At 33.9% G+C, this 24,494-nt stretch overlaps 1 protein-coding gene across 1 annotated transcript in view; it reads right to left on the bottom strand.

Annotated features, from left to right (window-relative positions):
• Positions 1 to 351: 351 nt before the first annotated feature.
• The window catches only part of CAPZA2 (capping actin protein of muscle Z-line subunit alpha 2), a 58,084-nt gene continuing 33,941 nt past the window's right edge, over positions 352 to 24,494 (bottom strand). The window contains 9 exon segments of the mRNA NM_001114142.1: positions 352 to 1,885; positions 2,582 to 2,644; positions 6,057 to 6,128; positions 8,283 to 8,361; positions 12,024 to 12,103; positions 13,690 to 13,896; positions 18,534 to 18,597; positions 20,074 to 20,125; positions 23,947 to 24,010. Coding sequence (NP_001107614.1) covers positions 1,745 to 1,885; positions 2,582 to 2,644; positions 6,057 to 6,128; positions 8,283 to 8,361; positions 12,024 to 12,103; positions 13,690 to 13,896; positions 18,534 to 18,597; positions 20,074 to 20,125; positions 23,947 to 24,010 — 822 coding nt within the window. The 3' untranslated portion in view covers positions 352 to 1,744.

The raw sequence follows: 24,494 nt of genomic DNA, 5'->3' as shown, positions 1-24,494 counted from the left end.
TTGCACAACCATCATTTCAAACCGTGTTCTCAATTATTTTGATAAATATTACCTTTCACATGCACATCACCTTAAAAACAATTTATAAGTATTTTCAAGAAAGCATTCTAGGCCATAAAACAGAGCCAAAGTAATTGACCTTCGGGGGTACAAACCCAGATAGCCCAACTGATACAAGTGAGCTAATCAATTAAAGATCCAACTAGTACTTAGTTCAGAATCATCATACTTTTGAAAATGTCTTTTTAAAAAGGGAATAGATAATTAACATTGCCAATTCATTTTCTTTAGTAATCCCAATACGGCAAAATTTGTATTTTAAAACTAGAGAAAACCATTTAACCAAAAATGTCTTAATTTTATATTATATTCTCAATGCTTTCAAAGGCCAACAGTGGTTTTTAAAAAGAAATTAAACAACACGCTTTCATAGAGAGGGTTTTTAAAATCTATACAATTCAAGCTAATGAAATATTTTATTGTACATAATAAAAGTGGTGTTTTTAAAAAAACATTTCCAGGCCCAGACATCTGCAGGAGTCTGTGAGGAAAGGATTCCACTGGAGTATAATAAGCAATACTCGATTGAATGAAACCATAAATTTACCCCACTCCCTACAGTAAATACTAACGTTCACCACAGGCTTGAAATTCCTGTAGCATCAGTAAATGTCTTTTTTAAAATATTACAAACATGCTTACGATGCACAGGCAGATGGAAAAATTTAGACTGTAACTGCACACCATATGTACTCCCAGCTTTTCTAATTTACAACTAGTTAAGAATCACAATATCCAAAGAAAGTATTTTAAAATAGTATATGACTCACTGGTAAGTGATTTTCTACTCAAATAAATAGGAAATTTTTCATTTTAATATCACATTGAATTTCAGTACTTTTCAATCCAAGAAAAAAAAATAAACTGAGACATGGTCATGAGTTCAGGATTATATATATTACAATTTGCCTTGTTATAATACATTTGTGGCTTTATGATAAAAATAACTCAGGGACATACGGAATTCAAGCTAATTTGCGTAACTGTCACAAGAAAAAAAGCATTAAATGCATTTCTGAAATAAGTATTTTCATTTAATTTCAGAATCTCAAAACAGCATTAGACCTTGGCCTTGTTTAAAAAAAGTTTAGTTAAACACTAAGCTAGCTAAATAACCTTCTTGAAAGGTTTAAACACAATTCATATAGAAAATGCTCTCCCTCTAATCTCAATTACATAAATGGAGGAGGTGAGGGGGAAAAGGTAGACAATTTCTTTAGCAGCATATATGGCTAAATCCATCAACCACCTTAAACTAGAATGTCCATTATTGACCCCATTAAAAAGAACTGGGCGAATATCAAAAGTTACCCACTTCATAAACCAAAAAACAATTTTAGGGTTATGATAAGTAAAATATTTTTGAAACGCTTCAAAAACTTTTAACGCTATTAACGTTAAACTAGAGGAACCATCTCTTCATTGTAAGAAAGAAAGGAATAACAGAAAGTAGAAGACATTTAAACTAAACTGATTTTCAATCCTCTTTGAACAAAAGAAATGAAAAATAATGGTTGATTAGCTAAGCTTTGTGCTCTAACCAAACTAATTAATTACAGTGATTTTTTTTTTTAAACGGCAACAGCCCATCTGACTGGGTAGCTTGACAGTTCTGAATACTTTTGCAATGATTATTTTTTAAAACGCAAAGACACTAAAATGATCCGGTCATGCAATGTTCATCTTATGCATTCTGCATCTCTTTGCCAATCTTGTAGCTAAGGATCTTGTTCCAATCAATCTTAGTGCGTGTAACTGGCAACTGTCGACGTAAGGCTTTGAAAGTAGTGTCCGACATTGTCTGATAATTCTCACTGATGGCAGTCTATAAAAAACAGTAGTTATAAGTTTAAAGACATAAAAGGAACAGAACAACTTGTAAAACACATAGATGTTTTAGGAAAAACATTTTAAGCATCCTGTTTCAATGCTTTCAAAAAGTCAAACAAAAGCCTATTTTAAAAGCTGTTTAAAAGCAGCTAAAAGAAAAGGCTTATAATCATTTTGAACAATTAATGAAATGAAATTGTAAATCAGATTTAATATTTGTACGTCCTCATTCGGGATCTATTTTAATTTCACTCAGAACAATCGTATAAATTCCTATTTGCAAGGAGTGGAAATGTGTCCAATCCACAAATGAAATGCTTACATTCAAGGGTATAGTTTAGAAGCTGATAAATAATGTAAAAAGTAGAGTACAAAATGAAATACAATCTGAGCAGATAATATATCATCCAAATGCTTTGGGAAACATCTCCTAAATTAAAGTTTCCAATCAGAAACAAAATAACCATTTAAAATCTTTGCATATTTTGACCAATACTCAGAAATTACAGTTGGCTAAAACTAAAATTTTGCTACATTTTCACAACTTTGCCCTGGAATTAAAAACACACACAAAAGACTATATTTTATCATAGTGAAACAATGAAAAAATTCAGGCTTATGACTGCATTAAGATTTCAGTGCCATTATTTTTAAGTAAATATAGATTATATAATATTTTTGAAAATCATACCTGGTATTCATTTTCTGCAGCTTCTACAATCTTTATAAATTCTTTTGCTGTTTGCACCTCATTCTGAATGAAGAACAAAACCAAAAGTAAATAAAGTAGTAATTTAAAACTACACCACTATTATTTTTAAATAGGTATGTCAATGTATGTATGGTTAATGATTTGTTATAATTTAATAAATAAAACAGTTGGAAATTATGACAAACAGGAAATACTGTAAGATCAATTATTCTAAATCCAAGGGGAACTAGGCAAAAATATTTTAAAAGTCTACAGAATGAGCCTGGTCTAAGTGTTTCACTGGCTAAGGAAAGTGAAATCCTAATAGTACACACCGATGAAAAATTCAATTGTAACACAACACACATTCCAGTAGATAATCCTTACAGATAAGAAGTTAGTCATAGATTTCTAATTAATGATTGTATCTAAATATTGTTAAATATTTACTGAACAATATTTATCACCATAACGATACATTAAAGAAAGAGTACCAATTAGGAAAAACATTTTAAAGTTTAAGCTGAATTTACTGTAGTGATTAAATATTTTCTGGAAAAATCTTAACATTCCAATATATTGATTTCTTTGCTTCTTTCCTAATAGTACAGTTAATGAAAACCTAAACTTTTTAATAAAACAGTGTTTACGTCAATTTCTGTAATTTGCTGTTAGTGCCATTAAGTTGATTCCAGCTCCTAGCAACCCTGTACGCAGCACAGCAGAACCGTGCCCCGTATTTTTGCACCACCCTTTCACCTTCCAGAGCTGTATGAGACAAGGCTCTGCTGCACTTGTAGGGTTTTCACAGCCAGTTTTTTTTTTTTTTTTTTTTAAAGATTTTATTTTTTTCCTTTTTCTCCCCAAAGCCCCCCGGTACATAGTTGTGTATTCTTCGTTGTGGGTTCTTCTAGCTGTGGCATGTGGGACGCTGCCTCAGCGTGGTCTGATGAGCAGTGCCATGTCCGCGCCCAGGATTCGAACTAACGAAACACTGGGCCGCCTGCAGCGGAGCGCGCGAACTTAACCACTCGGCCACGGGGCCAGCCCCTCACAGCCAGTTTTTTCAGAAGTGAGTGGCTAGGTCCTTCCTAGTCTGTCTCGTCTAGAAGCTCTGTTGAAGCCTGTCCACCATGGGTGACCCTGCCGATATCTGAAATACCGGTGGCATAGCTTTCAGCATCACAGCAACACACAGATGCCAAAGTATGACAAACGACAGATGGGTGGTATGCTCCCTGACCAGGAAACGAACCCAGGCTGTGGTGAGAGCACAGAATCTTAACCACCAGATCACCAAAATTCTCTAATACCTTACCTTATACATATAACTTATATATATTTACACATGTATAAATTTCTATAATGGGTGCATTTTTTCTCTGTCCAAAAACAATAAAACAACAATAAAAACTCTGTAAGATAAAATGAAAAATGCATTCCTAAAAAGCTCAGCACAAAATGGCACATTCAAATTTAATTACCATGACCATCTCTCACAACTCCAGTCTATAATTTTGTAGGTAAATCTCTCTTAGGAAGAGTCTTTGCTCAGTGTCAAACTCCCCAAAGAAGACAGACCAAGTACCCTGTTACGCAAATAATATTACATGCATGCTCATAATATAGAACTATACTAAATACAATGTCTCATGAAAAACCAGAAGGTTTCTTTTACGCAAATTTTGCAAGAGTACCACTTAGCAAAAAAGCAGAAATCACCTAAGCGCTAATGAAAAATTTAAAAAACAAACAGCTTTCTTCTCTTCTCAGGTAGTATCTGGCCTAACACATTCACACATGTTTCTTAATAAGTCAAATGCTTTCTTAAATTAAAAATCAACTTTTCTTTAATATTTGTAGGTTAGCTAATTTTGTATATTAGCAGTTGATGTATATAATATACTGGTACTTTTAGGTATCCAACACAAACGTTTATGGGAAAATGTCACTGTTAAATTATTAATATCCTCGGGGCAAAAATACTCCAAAGAAATAGTTGCATGTGCAATGAAAAGAATATTTGAAAGAACTTTACAGGGAAATAAAACCAAGTTCAAAGTTTCCTGAATTTCAAAGCTGAACTTCAGAAAAACTTCATTAAATCATAATCCAAATAGACAGAGGGGGAAAAAAATACAACAGAGTTTAAAAGTTAAGTACAGGATCATAGACCTAAATTTAATACCTAAAACTATAAAATTCTTACAAGAAAACACTGGAGTAAATCTTCATGACCTTGGGTTAGGCAGTGGTTTCTACTAATATACCAAAAGCACAAGTAACAGAGAAAAAATAAATTGGACTACATCAAAACTAAAAAAACCACTTGTTCTGCAAATGGTACTACCAAGAAAGCGAAAAGACATAGAGAATGGGAGAAAACATTTCCAAGTCATATATCTGATACAGGACTTGTATCCAGAACATATAAGCAACAACTGCAACTCAACAATAAAAACACAAATAACCAATTAAGAAATAGACAAAAGAGCTGAACAGACATTTTCCCAAAGAAGATATACAAATGACCAATAAATACCAAAAAAAAGAGGCCCAATATCATTATCCATCAGGAAAATGCAAATAGAAACCACAATGAGGTACCACTCCATACCGACTAGAAGAGCTATAATAAAAAAAAACAGACAAGTTTTGGTGAGGATGTAGACAAACTGGAACCCTCATATACGCCTGATGGGAATGTAAAATGGTCCAGCCACTTTGGAATCAGTCTGGCAGTTCTTCAAAAGGTTAAACTCAGAACTACTACATGACCCAGGATTCCACTGCCACGTATATACCAAACAGAAATGAAAATATATGTCTACACAAAAAATAGAATACGAAGGTTCATAGGAGCAAAAAACAGAAAACACAGATGTCTATCAAATGATAAATGGATAAATAAAATGTGGTATATGAATTATTTGGTAATAAAAAGGAATGAAGTACTGATAAGTGTTCCAACATGGATAAGCCTTGACAACATTACTCTAAGTGAAAAAAGCTAGTCACAAAAGACTACACATTGTAGGATTCCATTTGTATAAAATGTCCAGGCCAGACAAATCCAGAGTCAGGAAGTAGATTCGGGGTTGCCTAAACTGAGAGGGGTTTGGGGGAAGGTCTTTCGGCAGGGAATGGAAAGTGACTGCTAACAGGCACGGGGTTTTTGGAGGATGAAATGTTTTAAATTAGACTGTGGTGATTGTTGTACAATCCTGTTAAAATACTAAAATGCATTGAATTTCACACTTTAAATGGGCGAATTGAATGCTAGGTGAGTTATATCTCAATAAATGCTGCTTAAAAAAACGTTAGGTACTGATTTCCAATTACTTACCATCTTTAATCTATTTGAAAACACTTTAATCTGAAGCAGAAGTATTACTTAAAATGCTAATTCCAAAACTGTTCTGGTTTTCTAGAAGTATTAGGTTGTTTACATTTTATTTTGAAATTAATTACTTACAGACACCGTTAGGGAATCTTGTATATCTTTATGACTCACTAGCTGAACATTACCATCTTCATAATAATGAACCTATAAGAAAATTACAGAAACCACATTACAGGAGTCATCAATATCCTCAAGGCTCCAACACTCACATCAGTGCTGATGACTACCAAATTTAGCTCTAACCTAGACTTCTCTATGGAGCTGACCTTTCAAGCTCCAGGAAGACTCCTCCTGCCCCGAGTCCAGTGAGGAGACTAACAGTTCCTGCAATTACTCAGGCAAGCCCTCCACTGACCTGACTGCTGAACATTTTTTTTTTTACCTCTTAGATATTCTACTGGTACCTAAACTCAAGATTTCCAAAATCAAGCTCACAATATTCCCCCACAAACTCTGCTCCTCTTTTGTGTATTTCCACCAACCATTTAGTTCCTCAAATTCAAACACATGAATTTGTTCAATAAACACTGAGTCATTACTACTCATGCCTGCTACTACAGAAGGTTCTAGGGACATATAACTTTTAAAAAGACAGTCCCTAAACCTCATATTTCAACACAACACAGTGAGAGGTGTGTACAAAGTACATTAGCAATACTCCAGACTCTCTCTGAGACTCAAAAAAGGACTTCAGAGAGGAGGCAACACTGCCCTTGACTTTAGCAAAACGAGTATGACAATGACTAAACCAGGAAAGACAAAGCAATTGAGCTTAGAGAAGAGCACGCTTTAGGAAGCCTTAGAGGGACTTATGGTTGGAAAGTGTGTGGGGTTGGAGAGAGGAAGAGGGGGCTGGAGAAACACACAGGTAGGGGAGAAGTCAACTTTGGGCCTTGTATGCCATGCAAACATGTCGGACTATCTAGTAGGTGAGAGCGTGCCGCTAAAATGGTCTTAAGTAGACAAGTAACATAAGTGGATTTAAATTTTAAGAAATCATCTTTCTTGATAGCAATGTGAAAAATGGATCTGAGGATGGCGAAAAGTCAAGCAATCCAACAAAATAAAGTAATAATTATATACTAGGCATCATGCTAAGTGCTGAAGATAGAATTGTGAACCAGACAATCCAGGCTCTCAACAAGCTTTGGTTCAACAACGGCACCATTTTTGAAATTATCCAGGTGAGAGCTACTGAGGCCTAACTGAAGGAAAGAATAATATCAACAATAATGGCTACCATTCATTAAGCACTTCTGTCAAGCTACGTTCTAACCATTATGCTCACATTAACTAATCTTCAATCACATGAGCTATTAATTGTTGTTGTTTTCTTTAGCCGATGCTGTTTTTAGCTGATGAGAAAACAAACCAAAAAAAGCTTAAATGACTTCCTGATGTCATACAATTAATAACTGGCAGAGCTGGGATTCAAACTCAGGCAGTCTGGTTTCAAAACCCATGCTCTGAACCTCTATTCTCTAGCCCATAGGGGACAGTCACACCAAGACATAAAAGTAATAGGATCTAAGACTAGAAATGTATATTAGAGTCAGATGATAAAGCAGCAGCATCTGATTCATCTTTATTCCTTTATAGCCCTTACACCTTATATACCTTATACAGTGCAATACCTTTCATGATAACTGATCAACAAATGTACCAAATAAATAAACAAACCATGACAGAAAAAGATTAGTGAGTATTTTCCTCTGACTTATTTAGTAATATTTATATTCAAATACCTGGTCTTAGTTATCAAATGTTCTTCCCTATAAACATTTGAGCTTACACTAAGAGTCAAAGAATTCCACTCTAGCAGGTTTCATATAAGAAGCCAAATATGAGCACAGAAGATACTTAAAAGATATATGCAATATGTACATATATTAATATACACATATAATAAATATATTTATACATCTGTACTCACATATATTAATATATTTCATCCAACTCCACTCAATTCAGAAAACAGAACAGTACAACTCAAACTCAGAGGATACTTGGATGAACAAATTGTATAAAGAGCAGACCAAATGGTAGTATCTAATTTTAGCTGTATTTTTAGAATCTGTCAGCTATCCTTGCAAATTTGTGATGATTAGGGAATGAACTGCAAAGTTATTTAAAAGATGGCATCAGCACTATTTGTTTTTCCCATTACCTCAAAACAAAGGTCTGGAAAAGAAATGGTTGTGTTCTATGAAAACGTAAAGTTAACCATTTAAAAAATGTAAATATTTCTCTGTTCAGAATCATCCAGAGATCAGTAAACAAATTCTTTTTATTTCATACCTGAATTTTCAAGATGCCAACCACCTGAGCGGTTGAAGGAGTGATTGTAAACTTCCACTCTGACCTCCAACGACCATTCCTTAAAAATAAAAACAGCAGCTGTAAATAAGGTAGGGAAAATAATTTAAATAAATTTTAAGTTCCAGATTTAAATTTAACGCTACAATACGAGAGAGTGTGGGGGGTGGATGCTGGACATTCATTGTTTAATCAGTGAAATATTCAAAAGAATTAAAAGGTTAAGCTCAGTTATGAGCTACATTTAATTTGACTTCACCCTACTGATAAGAAAGGCCCTATACAATGGATGCAACTTCAGAATTCTAAAGCTAGAGCTTAAAATACAGTTCAAAGCTAAATCATATAAGCTACTTTTGGAGAAAAATTTTAAGCTACTTCCTCAATAGACTCACCTATGCTTTAATTAAGAATAAACTGAATAAATGTTCAGATTATCAGGGGCTTTCACAAATACAGTCAATGCAATTTAACATCCAGTGAATGATACAAAGTATCAAATAATTTTAAAAGAATGGACAGTAATGCAACAGTCTTAAGGAGGTTTTGATATCTGGAAAGAGAAAGGCTATAAAGAGTTATAAGTGTCAGATTTTTTTTTCCTTTTCCAATTTTAGGTTTAAAGTTTCCACATAAAAGGCACATCCTTCTCCCACTTCCCAAATGATCTTTGGGATACAAATTAACATGTATTCATGGTCGGAAATTGTGACATTACAAACAAGCAACAGGTATGTTATTCATTTTTGTCTCCCAGATAATGAATTTTATCCTATTTTTGACTGACAGCCTTTTCATAGCAACTCCTTTTCTTTGACCTCTATTTGCTCTTTGCATGCTAAAGACATATTGTGATATGCAAATTTATACCTGTTCAGTTTTTTTTGAACAGTATATATTTCTAAAATAGTCACAGGGCTAATGGATCACCATACTAGCTTTTCTATAAAATTCCTCCTGGGTTCCTTTCAATACTCTTACAGTCTACACAATCATGAAAATGTGTAGAATAATAAGTACTCTCAAACCTAAAGTTAAGACAACATTTGAAAAGTACTATAATTAGAACAATATATATGGTTCTACAAAATAAGAGAATTTTATAACATGTCTTGATTTTGAGTGACTCATTCAAAATTATCCATTGGAAAAAGAACCTAGGTCTATTCATTTTTATTTCATGACTGTAAAAGAAGTTATTTATTTTATTTATGTATTAGCATCAAGCACCAGTGAGTTCTAAGCATATACATTTCTAATGTATTATGACAATAAGTATATATCACCAGTGATTGTGAAAAGAAAAAAGAAATTCCAAATGAAGTAATGGTACCAATCTGAGAACTATTTCAAAAGATCCTTCCAAAGGCATTACTGTATAGTAACAGTGAATGATGCTGAGTAGATAGTACCCTTTCATCAATGGAGTAAACAGTCAAGACATCCTAGCCTTTAATTACATTCTTCCCTTCTCTTCTATTAATGCTGTAATTACAAATGTGTGTTTCTGGGCCGGCCCAGTGGCGCAGCAGTTAAGTGCGCATGTTCCACTTTGGCAGTCTGGGGTTCGCTGGTTTGGATCCTGGGTGCAGACATGGCACCCTGTGGCAAGCCATGCTGTGGTAGGCGTGCCACATAGAAAGTAGAGGAAGATGGGCATGGATGTTAGCTCAGGGCCAGTCTTCCTCAGAAAAAAGAGGAGGATGGGCAGATGTTAGTTCAGGGCTAATCTTCCTTGAAAAAAAAAAAACCATAAACAAATGTGTGTTTATTCAACTTCTAGACGTTAGGGAAATAGTAGAGACCAAGAAGAGAACGGCTCTAGTGAAATCTAAGAAATGTCCATGACTAGTATCTTCTGATTTTTATTCTATCTGTATTTCAGGTAACCTGAAGTTCATTTCTTTGTACCAAAATATTTATATTTTATCAAGATTATTGTGATATGTGATGCTTAGCACTTTGGAACGTCATATAAAATTTATCTTTTCCAAAAATCTAGAAGTCATTTTCAACTTTAATGATATAACGTTCATAGTGGTAGTTTAGAAAAAAAATATTCACATATGTAAAGCAAAATAGTGAGAACAGAAAAATCAAGGGCAGATATCATCTTCATTTTACATACGCTAAAGCTCAAATAAATTGTATTTTGGAAACTAATTAGTAAATTTACACTAACATCTCCAATACAAATTTTTATGTTCTGGTTTGCTTCTTTTGGTGAGGAAGATTTGTACTGAGCTAACATCCGTTGCCAATCTTCCTCTTTTTTTTTTGTTGGCTTGAGGATTAGCCCTGACCTAACATCTGTGCCAACCTTCCTCTATTTTTTGGATGTGGGGTGGCTCCACAGCATGGCTGGTGAGTGGAATATGTCCATGCCCAGGATCTGAACCTGCGTCCCTTGGCCACTGAAGCAGAGCACATGGAACTTGAATCATTCGGCCATGGGGCCAGCCCCTCTTCAACACATTTTAAAGTAAAACAGTAACAAGAATTTTCCTGCACTTCAATCTCAACAAGATTGATTTTATTATACATATCCTGGCATAAATAGTATAAATTAATTGTGATTTTGTGAAGATTTATTTCTTTAGGATACTGGCAGATTAATGCAACAAGTTTTTAAGCCTAAAGTGGAGAAACTACATTCACATTAAGTCTATAAAAGTAACTTTGTACTCCAGAATCTCTAGGAAACTGTAGCTTGTCATTAAGCCATATGTTTACACATGAAATTGATTTTCCTTCAGTGATAATGGATCTGCATTCCTGCAAACGTTCTTGGTTAACTTTGCATTTATTTCTGAGATGGTTAAGTAGTGGAGCAACCTTGGGCCACAGACCAAACTAGTCTATAAGAATTACTGATACTTGTTACTTTACCCTCAATAGCACCACCAACCAACTTGGCTAACAAGTCAAAGATAAATATACTTAAATTATGACCACACTTACTCTGATAACCTTAGCATGTATAAACAAAAAAAGAGGGATAAAGATTTCATTCAATTCTGAACTTACAAAGTCTTCAAACAGCCTCAGAAGTTTATAACAAGAGCTATCTCAGAAAACAGTCTTGTCTAAGAATAAAAATGCCCAACAACTTGTCAAAGGTCCAAGATTAATAGAGCAAGTCAATGCTTTGGGTGGCTGGATTTCTTCAAGGAATAATCAAATGATTTATACACAAAATTATAAGGCATGATTGTAATTTGCCTCGCTGTATAAAACATGTCACTACCGCCTCACGTTGGCCAACCAAGCACAAGGCAATCCACATGAAAACATCTAGTTCAGAGCCCCCAAAGTTCATATACAGTAAAGCATCATTCTTCACTTCACAATTACCTCAGTCCTCCTCCCCCATCCAAGTCTCACTCAGGAACAAGCCCTTCTCAGAACGAACATATGGGCCTGCCAACTGGTCTGCTCACAGGCACACATGTTCCCTTATGATGCTGCTTGCTCGTCTCTAAAAACACTTGACACTCTCCCACGCTCTTCACTGAGTGTCAATGGATTTACTGCTACCTTTAAATGATTAGGCTGATATGGACCAGATACCTTTCTTACATCAAAAGGAGAGGTTCTATATTATGTTTAGATTGCCTCTTAACCAATCACACACAAACAAGGTATATGTCCAATCAATAAAGCAAGAACTACAAAGAACATAAACAATGTCAAAATGCCCCAATACACAAAATTTTAACTTACCAGAAGTTTTTTGCTTGGAACTGATGGCTTTCTATGCATGCAATAATGGTTTGCTGTCCATCTATTTTTTTACCATATACCTTATTGGCAAAACACAAACACAAAAGTGAATTTAAGGCCACAGAATAACCAACTTTAAACATCTATAAAATACTGAAAATTTGTATAGCACTTTGGCAAAAACATTTAAAGAATTCCAATAAAGAGCTCAACAAGTACTCAAGTATATACACCTAATCACAGGCTCTAAGGTGGAGCAAAAAAGAGCTCACAATTAATAAAGCACAACTTACTGAGTAAAACTATTTGTACTCTAAAATATTCATAAACATCCTAGATACACCATACTTTTCATTCCAAACACAAGAATCATAAAATGTGTCGATAATTTATTTTAAATACATAGATATCAATCTGGCTGTTTTCATGCAAATAAAAATTGGACCTATATTGTGATTATCTCTGTTTATGCCACAATCTTAGGGGTTGCCATTTCTCTAGTCATTTTAAAAAGTACTAGGATAGAGGTGAGAATGCTATTTACTTATAACTGAGAAAGGTCATTAGGAGAACGCATGTGATGGTATGATAATATTATTTCACCTCTTACCCACTGCTTTAAAAGTGATAAATAATTTGTGACTTTCAATCCCCCAGGAACAAACGAGGACTCTCTAACTCAACCTAACCACCAAATTCTTGAGTTATTCCTCCAAAGTAATCCTAATCAATAAGGTTCATAATTCAAAGACCTTGTAAAGTATTCTAGGTTATGTTGCTATATTTCTCAAATAAGTATTAAGAGCTAGATACTTAAGGGGAGCATATGAATTGTTGTCCTAACTAGGAAACTTCTGAGAGTGAAATGGGGTGCTATTGGTAATATTAATAATTATTGGGACAGCAGGTATAAACCAGGATGAATGGCCACCTTAGGTTGGAGAGGTAGGCAAAGGCCAGGTCCACAGGGCCTTGAAAGCCATGTTCAGAAGCCTGGACTCTAAGTGCAAAGGGAAATCTCTGAAGGATTTCAAGCAGGGGATTTTGATCTGATTTGCATTTCAAAAGATCACTTTGGCTATGGAGAAGATCACAGAAGCACACACTGTGGGGGATTAAAAGGCCTATTGGAGTAGAAAGAATTTTATGAAAAGAAAAAAAAAGCACTCCTGTTTTCTACCATATTTCACCCTGAAAACATAAAAATAGGTTAAATCTATGAAAGAACCACATTTAACAACATAAGAAATTTGATTATAAGACACACGAGGATATGATTCCACTTCTAAATAATTTTACCTCCTCTAAGATCTTGTAACTTAATGAAAAGAAGTTTGATCTAAACTTACTGAGATGAGGCATGAACATAAGATTAAACAGTCTCATCATAGCATGCGCCTCTAATCAATGTATGAGAATTCCTACTTTAATTCAAGGTACAAACATTTTTCCATATCATATATATATATATAGCATAATACATCTACTATTTAGAGTTTCCTGAAAAAAAATAGTAAACATTCTTAGAAGTATTTACTTCAAGAAAATAAAGAATGCCAAGTTATAAAGTGTCAGTTCTATAAGTTACTATAAATTTCAGGAGATCATAAAAACACTGTCATATTTACATAAGACAAAAGAAAAGAATGTCCACATTGAGACTTACAGTGCAGACCCCATTCGGATAATGTTCTTTTACGTAAGCTCGCAAAGCAGTTTCTACTGAAGTTCTCCATGATTCAACTGCATTTTCTGCTTCATACGGTCTTGGATCAGTTGCTTCCTTTCTTAAGTGATCAAATTTGAAACAGATTCTGTTTTTTGGATCCAAAAACTTTCCATTTCCCAAGTCACCATGTTCTGTTATCAATACCTTCAATGATGCAATGAATTTTGGGAAAGAAAAAGTATTTAAAATAGCATTTAAGTACTGATATATATTAATATACATTGACTTAAGCCATTTCCTTAAAACCACAGAGTAACTCTACCCCAAGTAACTGGTTTAACCATATGGCACAACTATAATACTTCAAATGAGTAGGCTATAAAGACAATGAAGGCTACTCTCATCCAGTTTAGATAAGTGGATCTTATTTTCTCCCAATACAGTTTCCAGCTATCAGGTGAAAAAACGGCATCTTCTAATATGCTACTGTAGTTTGTTTTGTTTTGTATTATTTTTGGGGAACTATGAACAATTTACTATTTGTACTATCAGTCTTCAGTTCCTCAACACTAAGGAACTGGTAACGACCTTCAATGAGGATGGTTACAAGAAAGGTTTCAGTCCAGTGAGAATCCTCTTCAGTGTGTCCTACATTGCTCCTGGGCCCACAATCTCATCTGCTATAAAGAGCCTGCTTCTTGGTTTTATAAGCTAATCACGGACAGTTGTTTTCAATTGACTTCCAAATTTTTAAAAATACTATTCATTTATGTACATTTAAATTATACATGTGTAAATTTAACATTTGTGCTTTATTTTTAAAATTTCCCTCTGTTTCCTTCTCTAGCAACTCTCCCAATCTTTTGACTGCTTACCTATGTCAGGACTTCCCCAGCCCTCCAATGTAAATCATGCAAACACAGGATGTATCCCTCTGAATTGTTTTGAGTCATATTATCCTACACAGATAAATATATACACATCTACATATACATACACACATACAGGGTTTTTTCAGTCACTGTTTTACAAGACTGGAACCAAAATGCACAGGCACACACATTTTTCTGCATCTGGCTTTTTTCAACAATACCTTATGGAAATCCTTCAAGGTCAACTGGTATAACTCTCACAATTCTTTTTTAGATTTTTTTTTTTTGAGGAAGATTAGCCCTGAGCTAACTGCTGCCAATCCTCCTCTTTTTGCTGAGGAAAACTGGCCCTAAGCTAACTTCCATGCTCATCTTCCTCTACTTTCTATGTAGGACGCCTACCACAGCATGGCTTGCCAACTGGTGCCATGTCCATACCCAGGATCCGAACCAGCGAACCGCGGGCCGCTGAAGCGGTAGGTGCGCACTTAACTGTTGCGCCACTGGGTCGGCCCCTCACAATTCTTTTTACTGGTTGCACAATATCCCATAATGTGGATATAACCTAATTTATACTGCCATTCTGCTATTGATGGACTCTCTCTTTATTTCCATGCTTTCTTTTTTTTTTTTAAAGATTTTAAAATTTTTTTCCTTTTTCTCCCCAAAGCCCCCTGGTACATAGTTGTATATTCTTGGTTGTGGGTCCTTCTAGTTGTGGCATGTGGGACGCTGCCTCAGTGTGGTTTGATGAGCAGTGCCATGTCCGCGCCCAGGATTTGAACCAATGAACCACTTGGCCACCTGCAGGGGAGCGCGCGAGCTCAACCACTCGGCCACGGGGCCAGGCCCTCCATGCTGTTTTCTTTTGAGGGGAGGGATGGGCATATTAAAAATGTTGAATTAAGTACTATTGTACATATATTTTAACATACTCATGTTTATATTTCCATTGGATGCTTCTATTTCTCTTTGACAGATTCCCAGCAGTGGGGATGTTAGGTAAAGGGCCTACATATTTTTTAATTTTAATTTTTAACACATAATTAGAGTGCTTTCCAAAAAATGGCTGTGACAATCCACATTTCTATAAACAATATATGAGATAGGCTTCCCTTCACGTTACTACCATCAGTAGGCACACAGCTCTTTTTTCAGTCTGATGGGTATAAAATAGATCTCATTACTTTAATTATATTTCTCTACTGACAGATCTAAATATCTTTTCACGTTTGTGGTCCATTTACTCTTCTATGAACAAATGCCCTTTAATATTTTTCATCTGGGGTTTTTTTTTTTTTCTTATTAATTTATGAGAGTCCCTTGTTTAAGGTATCTTTTCATTCAACAGTTAAAACAATTATTATATAGTAAAATGTCCATCTTTTCTTTTACAATTTCAGGGTTTCCAGTTTTATTTCAGATGGTCTCCCCTGCCCTTATATTGTACATGTACACTCTCCTCCTACAATTTTAGTCACTTTACAAATTTTTAATCCACCTGAAATTTATTTCTGTATATTGTATGAGAGAGAGGTCTAACTTAACTTTCTTCTTGATAGAAATCAGTTGTGCCACTATCTGTTATTATATGTCTGTCTAAATTATAACCTTGTCCTGTATAAAAATTTTTACTCTTTGGGACTAAATTCTGTACCACCTGATTTGACTTTACATTGGTTATAAGCATCTCTGCTATTTAGTAAGGTAATTTTCTCTCTCACTATTCTTATTGTTCTTACATTTTTCAAGCATGTATTTTTTCACATAAACTTTACGAAAATTTTGACCAATTAAAAAAACTATCAGGATTCTAATCAAATTGCATTAAATTCATATTTTAATTTTTTAATTTTTAGTTTTTTCCTTCTTCTTCCCAAAGTCCCCCAGTACATAGTTGGATATTTTAGTTGTGGGTCCTTCTAGTTGTGGCATGTAGGACGCCACCTCAGCATGGCCTGATGAGCGGTGCCATGTCCACGCCCAGGATCTGAACCAGCAAAACCCTGGGCCGCCAAAGCAGAGCACAGGAACTTAACCACTTGGCCATTGGGCCAGCCCCATATTTTAATTTTTAAATAATTTAACTTTCTACCTTAAAATGGAATGTGGTATGCCTTTTCATTGTTCAGATCCTGTTTTATGTGTTTTACAAAGACAATAGCCATATCTTCACAATCCTATGCCTTTCTCGGTAAGATTATTCCCAGGTTAATGTTTAGTTTTACCACTATTTTAAGATGGAACTCCTCCCACTCCAACTGTTTCTAGTTTACTTACTTGCTGTGATAGAGAAAAGTTAACGAGTTTTGTATACTTACCTTAAATTCAGCCATCTCACAAAATTATTCTAAGTCTAGTAGGTTTTTTCGGTTGGGAGGTTAATTTTACTAGTCTCTCTCAGTATTTCTAAAGATATAATCATATCACCCAAGAGTTTTCTCTTCTTTTCCAAAGCTTTAAAAGTTCTCGTTCTCTTTTCTTATTTTCTACACCTTCACTTATGATAAATGATAATGGTGATTAGTAGACATACTCGGCTAATTTTCTAAGTAAAATTACTTTAGTGTTTTGTAGTTTATGATACTTACTATTACTTTTTGTTAAACAGTCCATTATAGTTAAGAACCTCTCTTCTATCCCTATTTAAGGTTTTTGTAATGAGGACTGGCTGCTGGATTTTCAAGTCCTTTTTCACTGCCAACTGATGTATCATAAGGTTTTTCTCTTTGATTTGTTGGTTAATAGATAAGACCAATATATTGCCTTACAGGGTACCACTCTCGCATTCCGGTAATAAAGTCTATTTTACTCTTGGCATATTATTCTTTTAATATATTTCTAGATTCTACTTGCTAATACCTATTTAAAGTTTTTAAATCTATAGTCATATGTAAGATTAGTGTAGAGTTTGTGTTTTTTCTTTTATCTTTATTAAGTATTAAAATTATACTAGGTTTGTAAAATGAATTTGGAAGCTATCGAACATTTTTTAAAGATGTATTTCCTGGAGCCAGCGAATCTTCTTTTTAGGGACTGATTTATCTTAAGAAAACAACAGTCAATGTGCCCAGAGGTACAGAGATGTTCAATACAGCATTGTTTATAACATTAAAAAAAAAATTCAAAAAACCCAAATCTCCCGAGAGAGAAAGAAAATAAATTTAGGAGATTCACAAAACAAAAAATTATAAAGCTTTATAGATACATGCGTATACACACATGCATATCTATATATATAAGCTTATGTTCCCTTCAGTTACAAGTCATCTTCTGTCTAGTCTCTTTCCCCTGTAACTACAAGACTACATATTGCATAATGAATAATGTCAAATGCAAATTTGATATAATTAGCCACTAAGAACTAATTGTTACCACTTTTTTATGCTCTACGTACTAGTTCCTTTTTCATATTTTTTACATAAATTGTGTTTCATGTAAACACAACACGAATTAATACAGTGTTCAATTATTTATAACTCTAAACCAAAAAAATAAAAAATAAGAACGTAAGTAACTTTTTGTGGCTTTTCTTAGCTTAGCTTAGCTTAGCAATTCTAACTTGCACTTTGGAAAGAAAAGATTTAATATTTACTAAATGCTAAGTTACTCACACGAAGCACTGTAGAATTCCAGAGCAACCAAATTATGATATAAATCTTACTAACATATATTTTAGATTTTGGATTAATATAGGATTGATTTTTCCCTATAAAAAACAAGAAAGTAGATTTAAAGCAATTATTTTCTAAAATCTTAAAAGAATTACATTCGAATACTTCCAAAAGGGACTTTCTGCTAATAGCATTATTGGTCTCAACAAAAGAAATGAAGTAGCCCATAACTGGCTATGATTAAAATGAACACTTTTTTATCTTTAAACACACCACTTCATAATTCTTGCAGGATACATCAACCATTATAAATGAGATAAAGAACAGCCAGAGCTTGTGTTTATGTAAAACATACCTGATCTTCATAACCTTCAATTTTTACTGGAGTGAACTGGTCCAAGTTATACTGTGCAAATGCACTAAAAAAGAAAAAGGCCAATTACTTAAAATTACATATTTAATGGGCTTAAAAAATCACAAACGATTCATTTGTCGATAAAAGTCTCCTATACTGCACACGGCAAGTTAAACAAAATTATAATTCCCCATTATTGATCTTAATATATTAATTATACATATTATATAGATATGGCTATTTTAAAAACTGATGAGTGATATCCAGCTTTTAATGTTTAGCAAAAGAAAATTAAATCAGTAAATATAATTGATCTTTTCATTCAAAACCTTGAAAGTAAAGGTTAGCCATCTGTAAGCTATATAACAAATTATTCAAGTATATATTTAGCATACAACATGCGAGGAGATAGAGAGCAGGTGCTGTGAGATGGAAAGAGTCATGAGATAGATACTATGATCAAAGGGTTTACAGCAGAGTAGGAGAGATAATAAAGATACCCGTAACACAAAGTAGAAAGTACCATAAGAGAATAATCAATAAAGCACCATGGAGAATATATATACATTTTTAATCACATTCTGTTAAGGCAAGGGTAAGAAGAAAAGAGAATAAGGAGTGATTCCAGAATGGATATGATACTGAGAAATGGCCCTGAAATAATGGGTAGGCTCTCTGGTCTTGTAGAAATTAGGGGGTTGGGAAGAAATGAATATTTCAATTAGAGGGACTAGGATGAGCAAAACAAATGAGAAGACAGGTTAGGTCCAAAGTCACAGAGAGAACCAAGCTCAATGCCTGGCACATAGCAGGTGTTGGGTTATATTTACTGAATTGAACTAAAAGAGGCTGAATGACGGAATAGTTACTTCACTTGGGAGGCAAAGCAGAATCACAGAGACTTTTAGAGAAAGGAGAACCTAGAATTACTTCTAAAGAAGATTAGTTTGACAATTGGGAAGTGGAACAACTAGAGCCAGAAACAGAAATTAGGCTATCCTTAGGCAAACGTCCATGTTAGAACTGCTGAGTCTGAACTAGGAAATGGTGACGAGATGGGTTCAAGAATAAAGCCTCTCTCCATACTCTCATATGAGTAAAGAACAGTCATGTGTCACTTAATGACAGGGAGACATTCTGAGAAATGCATCATTAGGCGATTTCATCCTTGTGTGAACATCAGAGTGTACTTAGACAATCCTAGATGATATAGCCTACCACACACCTAGGCTATGTGGTACTAATCTTATGGGATCACCATTGTGTATGTGGTTTACTGTTGACCGAAACGTCATTATGTGGTGCATGACTGTATTGACCATATAAGCCACTGCCAAACACACACAATGAATAAAGAATTTCATGTTATAATTGTGTCCATATGTCACTCTGTGATCAAAAATATTTCTCCTCTAGCCTAGGACATATAGATAATTATACATATTTGAACTTGATGTGCAAATATCTATTTCAGGCATTTTAAACATTTTTTCCTATGCCACCTTAATATATAATAAGTATTATATAATATAATACTTACTGGGCTGCTCCTTCCCTGAGAAGATTATCATTATTGAGCAGTAACCGAACATCTGCAAAACAAATATTATGTTTTCTACATTACTATTTTTCTATGTTTGAAATTTCTATGTAATGAATGCAGGTTATTTTGGTCATGTATTAAAACCTCCCCACCACATGTACACAAGATCAAAATACCACTCTGATGATCAAAATAACCACAAAACACACCATGGTGTTAACGAAAAGAAAAAAAAGATTTTGGTTAGGAAATGGGACAGAGAATGAAATAGAAAAACACACTATTTATACCCTTAATAGTCAATGCACGCAGACTGTATTGTATCTCCAAAGAAGTAAAGTGGAGATAAACTACACCAAAAAGATAGTGTGATAAGATCTATAAAAGATTTAGCACTATTGTCTCTTAGTTGACAATACTATCATCAGCTTCAAATAAATGTGCTCTATAGAAAAAGTGATCAAACAAGAAACAGCTTGTGAACAGAGTACAGATGGAGGCATTTCTGTCCTCACACAGCTCATGTTCAAACAAATTTTTATTAGAAAATCCAAGCACTTTGTAAAGGAAAAAGAAATCACATAATTTCCAAAAAACAAAAAATTCTATTCTAGTCTTAGTATATTTTCCTTCATTATTTTTCCTAGGCATCTGAATATTTTATACAGTTGCTATCATAAAGTACATACAACAATGTATCCTATCTTTTTCATGAAATGAAAATAATACAAATAACCTAAGCATCTGCTATCAAGAAACAGGTTAAATATGATACAAACAGACTCTAGTCCTTATAACAAGCATAAAACTGGGCTGCCATTAAAAATAATGTAGACACGTATTTATCAACATGGAAATACATTCATAATAAAATAAACAAGAGGAGGAAAACTCAGCATGTACAGTATCATCCTAGTTATATAAAGTTAGATATATGTGACTAAACTGAGAGATGTTGGAAGTATTTCATTCAAACAGTGGAGAACTAGAGGGTAGAATTTTGTGTGATTTTTAGGTTCTTTTTTGCACTTTGAAAATTTTAGAACGACTATAAATCACTTTTACAAAAATAATAAAACTATTCCAAAAGAAAAAATATTGTCTATTTACACACCTGTTTTCAGTAGTAGGCCCCAATTTAAAAAACAATCTCTTTTGTGACCGCTAAAATAATACTAATTTGATTTCTAAATTAACTGATTTTAAACAATGGAAGCTTCTATGTAAAAAATTATTTTAAAGAATACATTTACAATTATAGTTATCCCTAACTCACAAAGCAAACTGGTAAGTTCTATTTGATAAATATGATTCTTGCACTTTAATATTTGAAACACAATCATTAACAGTGGTATTGCACAGTGAGTGGTCTTGCATGGTAGTCTATCTTTTCCAGTTCTAAATGGAAAAATAATTTAAAAGCAGGATCTAGTTGATCCAGTTAGCTTTACTATGAAAAAAAAGTTCATTCTTTTATCATAAGCAGAGTACAGTAGAACAAATAGAAAGACAGAGAAGAATTTGAATAAAATAAACTACTACTCTTAAGAACGGATTAGGCTGTGGTTCCAAGACAGGCTACACATCAGAACCATAAGGTGGTGAGTGGGAGGCTTTAAAAAAAAAAAAAAAAGGTATATATTTCAGAGCTCTAGCCTAGATCTACCAAATCAGTTTTCTAAGAATGAAGACCAAAAATCTATGTTTCAATGATTCTGACGTAGCCAGTCTAGAAGAGCATTTGGGAACCACTCAACTGACAAGATTTTACGACTTTGCAATTCTAAAATTGCCAGCTCTGGTGGTCTAGTGGTTAAGATTTGGCGCTCTCATTGCTGCTGCCAGGGTTCATTTCCCGGTCAGGATCACACTACCCATTGGCGGCTGGGTGGTGTTGTAATGCTGAAAGCTGTGCCATCAGTATTTCAAATACCAGCAGGGTCACCCATGGTGGACAGATTTCAGCAGAGCTTCCAGACTAGACAAACTAGGAAAGAAGGACCTGTCCACCCACTTTTGAAAAAAAGCCCACGAAATCCCTATGAATAGCAAGGGACTCTTATCTGATAAAGCCTAAAGATGAGAGAGTATGATGCAAAAAGAATGGGCAGGGTTCAGCTCTCCTGTACACAGGATCCTAGGAGACAGAACAACTCAACAGCACTAACAACAAAATTCTAAAATTTGTGGCTTCTCTTGAAATCACTATGATGTCAATGTTATTAACTAAAATAGCAGCGAAAATAATCAAATTCATATGCGATTACCCCTCAAATATTGAATTCCTTTTTAATTCAAATACTCTTTTCTCAGTTTAAAACTTATATCCCACTTCTACTCCACAGTTCACTCTCCACCCCAGGCCTACTGAAAGGCTCATCCTGAATGCCCAATTTTATATACCTCAACACAGAACCTAACACTTCAACATCGATTTCCAATGAGAAAGCAATTTCTAGGGCTCAGACATTCTTTTAGGACTTTTCTGGTCAACAAATTTGTAGGGCATTTAATTCAGGGTAGAATAGAAAGCGAAAAACTTTTCTTAGAATTATAATTTATTCTTGGCTCTATGAACCATACAGGAGTTTGGGGGCCACCGACATCAGTGCAGTTTCACCATTAGCAAGTTAAGTTACAAGCCAACTTACAAGCCTAAGGAAAGGAGACTCTCCATTCTTTAATGCCCCAACCATCAAGTGTGTTAACACACAGTTAGGTTACAGAGGCTGAATATTAAAACAGAAGTTAAACCCTGCAGGAAGCACAAATATGTTTGAATTCTCCCCAACTTCCCAATTCACTACTTGAGATTTTATATTTACCTAAAAAGGCAGAATTATTTTATTCTAGATTTTATACAATGTAGACTTGCCATTGTTCCTCTAAGTGTAGCTCAGTGTTAAATATTTAAATACATAAGAATTACCATATGCAACTGTACGTACTAAATCATATATTATAGTTTGTGAACGATTTAAGGGATTTTCAAGAGTGATTTTCACTTTATACAATTTTGCCTCATTTTTTTGACTTTCAAACTTAATCTTTTCTGAGGTGAGATTCCACTATATCTTACACTTTGAATGAAAGTGAGTGACTAAACTTCTTAAAAACCTGTTTAAATAGTTTACTCTGGAGTAAAAGGTTATGAAAAATGAAATTAAAAGAGTCCTGTGTAAATTAGTTTTAATTTAAGACATGGTAAAGGTAAAAAATAAATACATTTGAAGTAGAAATAACACATTTAAAGTACTTCTGGTGGTTTATTCTTAAAACTACTTAAGAAAAGTTTTATAAAAACATCACCACGGGCCATCTTCCTGGCGATTGTTTTAACCATGTCATTCTTACTGTTAAAGAGAAGCTATTGTTACAGTTTTTACAGCAAACAGGAGACTGAATAAAAGTTTAAATTTCTGGTCTATGAGTGAATAATTATAAAAATGCCTGCCAGTGAGGTTTAAAGAAAGGCATACTGTGAATTAATTTATGAGATATAATTTAAATAACAAATTTTTACATGTGCTGTCGTCTTCTGCGTATGGTGAAACAATGTTTTTTCCACCATTTTTGGCTGTTCATATTAATCTAGTAGGCTTTTCTTGAAAAGAAATACAAAAATGCATGTCACAATTCCAAAAAAATAGTTAAAATTTTGTCTTGTTACACAATATTATTCTTTCAAGAAGGTTAATTTACTCAAACACAATTATCATATATATCATAAATACATTATATTCTAGCTATTACAAAATCCAGATTTTCCTGCATACTCCCCTTAGCTTAGTTATTTTGGTTATGTAATTTATTCTTTAAAAAAGGAGTGCTTGATATATCAAGCCTTACTGTTATGAATTAAATACTCACCATTAAACACCTCATTAAATTCTCCAGGAGGGGCATGAATGATGAATTTTGCTGCTATACGCACCTAAAATAGAAAGGAAGATATAAATGTTCCATAGTATAGGCCTCTGCTAAAATAACCAATAAACATGCAAAATTATACTACTTCAAAGTTCTACTGAAAATGGTTTGAGAGGATTTTAAAGACAGTGACTCTTCTTCACTCAAACATCTTAAGTTTATTACTGTTTTAATCATTTACTATAATCACAATGTATAGGCTGAATGTATATTAAATATACAATTAATGCATTTAAGGATTCACAGCTGCCAACATAGAAACATTTTCTTATAAGCAAATTTTTCTTTTAAACTAAAATGGAAAAGAATTATCAATCAAGAAAATTTGTATGTGTAAAGAAATAATATGCATTTAGGTACAATGAAGAAAAGATATATATTTATGTCTATAAAGTCACAAATCAGTGAAAAATGTAGAAAGAAAGAGGGGAAGAAAGGTCTACATTATAGTTTTTTTTAACATGAGACCTTACTGGATGGATCTTAAG

This window comes from Equus caballus, chromosome 4, assembly GCF_041296265.1.
Source record: "Equus caballus isolate H_3958 breed thoroughbred chromosome 4, TB-T2T, whole genome shotgun sequence".
NCBI classification, from domain to species: Eukaryota; Metazoa; Chordata; class Mammalia; order Perissodactyla; family Equidae; genus Equus; species Equus caballus.
Note: the sequence above shows the minus strand (reverse complement) of the source record. Positions and strands in the feature narration are given on the sequence as shown.